At 42.8% G+C, this 6951-nt stretch overlaps 1 protein-coding gene across 1 annotated transcript; it reads left to right on the top strand.

Moving 5' to 3' along the window:
* The first annotated feature begins 352 nt into the window (after window positions 1–352).
* TAF7 (TATA-box binding protein associated factor 7) lies at window positions 353–2936 on the top strand. The gene has a single exon (XM_009449821.3). The coding sequence runs from the start codon at window positions 1382–1384 to the stop codon at window positions 2429–2431; it is 1050 nt and encodes a 349-aa protein (XP_009448096.3). The 5' UTR covers window positions 353–1381; the 3' UTR covers window positions 2432–2936.
* Window positions 2937–6951: the final 4015 nt, after the last annotated feature.

The following is a 6951-nucleotide window of genomic DNA, read 5'->3' as shown; positions in this document are numbered from 1 at the left end:
TGGAACGTGCCTGTAATCCCAACTACTTAAGAGGCTGAAGCAGGAGAATCGCTTGAACCCCAGAGGTGGAGGTTGCAGTCAGCCAATATTGTGCCACTGCACTCTAGCCTGGGTGACAGCCTGAGACTCCATCTCCAAAACAAACAAACAAACAAACATATATATAGAGACTTAGAATTATATAGTAAGCTGCATGTCCTCCTCACTCCATTGATTTGGGTACTTTAAAATCCATTGTATAGTAACTACACATTCTTGTATTGGCACCAGATAGGCTAGACTCTAGGGAACATCCGAGATGTTTCCAGAAGCAAAGACGCTTACTGCAAGGCGTCCCCCATCTCCCGGAATCACCCGGAAGTCTAGAAGCCATCCGGCCCCACAGCGATCCCGTAAAAGTGCTGGCTTAGCGGGGGACGAATCTGTGTCTTTCTTGGAACTTCCAAGCTCTAAATAGTTTGAAACCAACAGCTCTTCCGAAACACTGTCATTTCCATCCCGGAAAAACAAGTTCTCGCGAAAAGATGAGTTTCACGCTGGGCAGCGTAATTGCGCTATTGCGCCTGCGCTAGCTGGGGCTCCGCCCTTCCGCCCGGAGGGGCTGTCACTCACAGCCGCCTCCCGCCCCGCGTCGCGACGCAGCACTTCCGTTTTTGCTGGGTAGGCGACCCGGACGGAGGGCCGGCGAGGTGCGGGGTCTGGTGATCCGAGCTGCGCCTCTCGGCAAGATTTCGCGCTGCCCATCCCGGGCCCTTTCATCAGTAATCGGTAGTGGATCACTCTGCCAAGCGGCAGGAAGAATTAAGGAAACGACAAGGAGACGCTCGGCTCTCTCCCGCTTGGCTCCTTGCGTCCTCCTCTTCCCTTCGCTCCGGCCCGGTGAAACTGAACTTATAATCGTCACTGGATTGTAAGTACCCGAGGCGAAGAGAGCTCGCTGAGCCCTGATTTTTTGTGTCTTTGTTCCGGGAGAGTTTGTGAGTTGAAAGTATCTCTGCTGGGCTTTCTGGGCCGAAAACCGTTCCGGGGGAGCCGCCATTTGCTTTCCTGTTCCCTAGCTAGCTCGCTAGCTCTCTCCGCGTTGTCCGGCAGCGGCACCTAGAGGTTGGGACTTGGCATTGCATCTGATTTAATGAACTTAAGTCTGTGAATAAGCCTTTGTGTTAACGACTGGTATTCGGTCACAGCATATTTAGAGAAAAGACTTGGAGCTTAAATAAAAACTAAGGCAAAATAGACGCTTAGCTGCTGATCTACAGAGAACTTCTTGTAATTAAAAGATTTCAATTCATAGCAAACTGGTGTTTTAAACTATTGCAGTAGCTGGAACTTTTTAGTGTAACCAGCATTTATTGGAGAAGTGAATCACAAGGAAATAAAGATGAGTAAAAGCAAAGATGATGCTCCTCACGAACTGGAGAGCCAGTTTATCTTACGTCTGCCTCCAGAATATGCCTCTACTGTGAGAAGGGCAGTACAGTCTGGTCATGTCAACCTCAAGGACAGACTGACAATTGAGTTACATCCTGATGGGCGTCATGGAATCGTCAGAGTGGATCGTGTTCCATTGGCCTCAAAATTAGTAGACCTGCCCTGTGTTATGGAGAGCTTGAAAACCATTGATAAGAAAACTTTTTACAAGACAGCTGATATCTGTCAGATGCTTGTATCCACAGTTGATGGTGATCTCTATCCTCCTGTGGAGGAGCCAGTAGCTAGCACTGATCCTAAAGCAAGCAAGAAAAAGGATAAGGACAAAGAGAAAAAGTTTATCTGGAACCACGGAATTACTCTGCCTCTAAAGAATGTCAGGAAGAGAAGGTTCCGGAAGACAGCAAAGAAGAAATATATTGAATCTCCAGATGTTGAAAAAGAAGTGAAACGATTGCTGAGTACAGATGCTGAAGCTGTTAGTACTCGGTGGGAAATAATTGCCGAAGATGAAACAAAGGAGGCAGAAAATCAAGGCCTGGATATCTCTTCTCCAGGAATGTCTGGTCACAGGCAGGGCCATGACTCATTAGAACATGATGAGCTTCGGGAGATATTCAATGACCTCAGCAGCAGCAGTGAGGATGAAGATGAGACCCAGCATCAAGATGAAGAAGATATAAACATCATTGACACGGAGGAAGATCTGGAGAGACAGCTACAGGACAAGCTAAATGAATCAGATGAACAGCACCAGGAAAATGAAGGAACCAATCAGCTGGTTATGGGAATTCAGAAGCAGATTGACAACATGAAAGGCAAGCTCCAAGAGACCCAGGACAGGGCAAAACGACAAGAGGATCTCATCATGAAAGTGGAAAATCTGGCTCTCAAGAACAGATTTCAGGCTGTACTGGATGAGCTCAAACAAAAGGAAGACCGAGAAAAGGAGCAACTCAGCTCTTTGCAAGAGGAGCTAGAATCACTCCTAGAGAAGTAAAAAGAACTGATATTTAATTTCAGTCTTCAGACTGGTCAGCATTAGAAAATTCTTGGCTTTATTGTACTGGGTATTAAGACCTTGCGCTTCCTAGTCCTTTTAATGCTGTGTGTTCTGTTAAGTTCTTTCATTTGTTTGTAATTTTGTTTTTCAGCAAATTTATATTGTTTTGCTAGGTGTTCATCCTATAAGAAGCAGGATTGTATAGGCAGAAAAATGATTGTAGGAAAGTTGCAGGATTAGTGGAATGTATGGTTCAACCTTAATTATAGCTTCATTGCAGGACTTTACTGTTTCTCCATTTTCTAGAAGCTGCTGTTGCTGCTTTGTGATGACGTGAGATCAATAAGAAGAACCTAGTCTAGAGACAATGATGCTAGTTTGCATATGTTTTCCCATGCAATAGTTGTTTTCCCAGTTATTCAAAGCAGCTTTCTATATGTAGAGATGCAAATTATTAAGTTGTTTCCAATACAATAAATAAAAGCATCTGTTTTTCACTTTATAGTGTATCTTGTTCTTTCATGGTTGGTGGGAGTCAGGTCCTCTTGTGAGGTGGTTTCATCGTGGAGTTTAGTGACTAAGCAATTTGATCCCGTTCTGCAGGTAGAGGCAGTAGGGTTTATGAAAAAAAGGAACACAGAGGGGTAAAGAAATTGGGAATGTTCATGTTTGCATCATATTAAGATTCCAATTCTATTTGATCTACTTGAAAGCTGGGAAACATTAGATACAGAGCTTTCTTAAAGTACCCTAATTTTTGTAGATGAAGGCCTTTGTGCCTTTTTTAAAAAGCGCTAAATCTACCTGCATAAAATGTTGGAAACAAAGCAGTGGTTATCAAGTGCAGTCCAATGAACCATTCCATTGGTTTGGATTAATATTTCTAATTTTCTTCAGTTGAGTTCCTATAATTAATATTCTGAGAACTGAGGTCATTTATCAATGTTATTTCATCAAAATTGCTCATAAAGGAAGTTGGTACCAAATTTCTCATGCTCTAAAGATAATCTAATGCCTCACAACATAAGCTATTTTTGAAAAATTAGTTACTGATAAAAGAGGCAGAGTTGTATGCAATTTGTTTGACAGGTTGGTTTATGAGAAGCTTGGGTTTGAAAATATTTAAAGTTTTTTTTTTGAGACGGAGTCTCGCTGTGTCACCCAGGCTGGAGTGCAGTGGCACCATCTCGGCTCACTGCAAGCCCCGCCTCCTGGGTTCACACCATTCTCCTGCCTCAGCCTCCTGAGTAGCTGGGACTACTCAGGTGCCCGCCACCGTGCCCAGCTAATTTTTTTTTGTATTTTTAGTAGAGACGGGGTTTCACTGTGTTAGCCAGGATGATCTTGATCTCCTGACCTCATGATCTGCCCGCCTTGGCCTCCCAGAGTGTTGGGATTACAGGCATGAGCCAGCGCGCCCGGCCTCTTTTTTTTTTAAGACAAAGTTTTGCTATTGTTGCCCAGGCTGGAGTGCAATGGTGTGATCTCGGCTCACTGCAGCCTCTGCCTCCTGGGTTCAAGCGATTTTCCTGCCTCAGCCTCCCGAGTAGCCGGGATTACAGGCATGTGCCACCACACCTGGCTAATTTTGTAGTTTTAGTAGAGACAGGGTTTCACCATATTGGTCAGGCTGGTCTTGAACTCATGACCTCAGGTGATCTGCCCACCTTGGACTCCCAAAGTGGTGGGATTACAGGCCTGAGCCACCACACCCGGCCTAAAGTCCATTTTACTTCTATCTGACAAGAAACAGTATTAAAATGTTAAAAAAAAAAAAGTCAGTTACCTAGTCCTCAGGTCTATAATTAAATATGCTGACATTTGCAGACTTCAGAAGGCTAATTTATCTTTTTAAGTGAAACGTTTTTATGAGTAAGTTTTTTGTTTTTTTTTTTAGATGGAGTCTTGCTGTGTCGCCAGGCTGGAGTGCAGTTATCTTGGCTCATTGCAACCTCTGCCTCCCAGGTTCAAGCGATTCTCCTGCCTCAGCCTCCGGAGTAGCTGGGACTACAGGCATGTGCCACCAAGCCCAGCTAATTTTTGTAATTTTAGTAGAGACGGGGTTTCACCATGTTGGCCAGGATGGTCTTGATCTCTTGACCTTGTGATCCACCCGCCTCGGCCTCCCAAAGTGCTGGGATTACAGGCGTGGGCCACCGTGCCTGGCCGTGACTAGGATTTTAGCGCAGAATATGTAAGCTTAAGCAAGGTTTCCCTCAATATCTAGGTTTTGTATTATTTCTTGAGGTTTCCAAATAATATATATTAAACAACAACAAAAAAACAGTTTAGGATGCTAGGTGACAAAATTTCCTGTTTTTGTAATCTAGGTATTTTGCTACACTTAGAAGATTGACACCTGAAAAGCTCCCACCATATCTGGCTTTACAGTGGATCATTTATCAAGTAGTTTATTCTTACCAAGATCTCAACACCAATGGTGGCAGTTCCATCAATAACAGAAAGGAAAGATTCTGGATACAATAACAAAATAGTATATTGATCTCACTATTCCTGTTTCAGTTATGAGTTCTAAGTGGATTCTAAAATCCACATTTCCAACCTTGATTCTTCTGTGCTTCAGGTTTAGTTTAGCCAGATGTGTACTAGAAACATACTTGAAAGTATCTCTCAGGCAACTCAAGTGTAAATGTTCAAAATGGCCGGGTGCAGTGGCTCATGCCTATATCTCAACACCTTGGGAGGCTGAGGCAGGTGGATCACCTGAGGTCAGGAGTTCAAGACCAGCCTGGCCAACATGGCAAAACCCATCTCTATTAAAAATACAAAACAAATTAGCTGGGCATGGTGGTGGGCACCTGTAATCCCAGCTACTTGGGAGGGTGAGGCAGGAGAATAGCTTGAACCTGGGAGGCGGATGTTGCAGTGAGCCGAGATCATGCTACTGTGCTCCAGCCTGGGCAACAGAACAAAACTCCATCTCAAAAAAAAAAATACAGGTTCAAAATGGAACTTTTCCTCTTCCTCGAAAATTTGCTTTTCCTTCTGGGTTCCAGTAAAAATAAATGGCACCACCACACATCCCAACTGTGGAAGCTGGACACTAGAGCCATAACTTTACATTTCTCCCTTTCCCTTGCTACTTTTGATTTTACTTAAGAAGTTCTTCACTCACTCTACTTCATCCTTACAGCCACTGTCCTATTTCAAGCCATTATTATTATCTATCAAATGGCAATAGCTTCTTTACCATCCAATTTAGTTTTCACTGCCACCAAACTGATTTTTTTGAGACATATTTGATTGTGTTACTACCATGCTGAAAACCCTTCAGTGACATCTCATTGCTCTCAGGGCTAGGTTTGTATTTCTCAAAAAGATGCACAAGATTATGAGTGCTCCATTTACCTTTTCAGCCTCAGCTCCGCATTCAGTATATGGTCGGTCCACTCTGAACTTACATTTTTTTCAAGGAGCTTACTCATTCTCCCACTCCTGGGCCATAGATCCTTTTAACAAGCTGTTCACTCCACCTAGATGACTTTACCCTTTGTCTGAGTCCTACTTAACCCTCAGGTCTCAACCTAAGTGACTTCAGCAAGGCTTTCCTGACCCTTTTCTCCCTCTAGGTTAAGCAACCCTATTATGGCTTTGCATTTTGTTCTTCCCTCTCTCATTTATTTGACAAACATTTTGTGTGTGTGTGTGTGTGTGCGCGCGCGCGCACCAAACTACAAGCTACTGGATATGCAGTGATGAACAAAGCATTTAGTGTCTATAAACTCATGCACTGCACGGTCTACTGGGATGAGTATCTGTTATAACTAAAGTGTAAATTACCTTTGTTCGTATCTCCTGCTTGGCTTTAAATTTACTGAGATATTTTGCTACATTAGTGACTGTAAACTTACTGAAGAATAGTAGAAAGATCAAAATCTTAACATCAAGACATGTCATGCACGGTTCGTATCCTAGCTCAGTTACCTATTAGTTGTGTGACCTTGCACAGGTAGCAATCTGTTTACCTCAATTTTCTCATCTCCAAAGTGGAGGCAATAATACTACCTACCTCATAGGGTTATTGGGCTGTTGGCTGCTGGCTGCTGAATCATATAAATGACTTATTTAGAACAATGCCTGGAACATAGTAAGTAAACAACAGAAGTAAATTTACCACTATTACAACCCATTAAGGTATGGACCATAACAGATACTAAATAATTAAAGAGTGACTGAAATGTTAGAAAAAGTGTTTATAGGGAAACAACTATTCTAAATGTAATTGTTTTCAAATTTAAGAAATTTTAGAGATCAGTTTCAACCAAATTCAGATGGGAAAAAAAATTCTAAATGAAAGCTTATAAATTAGGTTACAGCAGAAACGGTTTGCTTCAAATTTATCTGCAGCATAAACAAATTTACTCAGCTCTTTCCTCCTACAGTTTAGCACTTACAGTTCTCTTTTCTTGGAATAGTCACCAGATATTCTTATGGATAGCTTTTTGTCACTGAAGGCCCAACTCAACCCTTATTTTCTCTGGTAACCCTATCTGGCC

Source organism: Pan troglodytes, chromosome 4 (assembly GCF_028858775.2).
Source record: "Pan troglodytes isolate AG18354 chromosome 4, NHGRI_mPanTro3-v2.0_pri, whole genome shotgun sequence".
In the NCBI taxonomy this organism is placed as follows: Eukaryota; Metazoa; Chordata; class Mammalia; order Primates; family Hominidae; genus Pan; species Pan troglodytes.
This window is presented reverse-complemented; position numbering and strand designations above follow the sequence as displayed.

Coding starts and splice junctions, on each gene's coding strand:
- TAF7 (XM_009449821.3), top strand. CDS start 1,382: ATGAGTAAAAGCAAAGATGATGCTCCTCACGAACTGGAGAGCCAGTTT.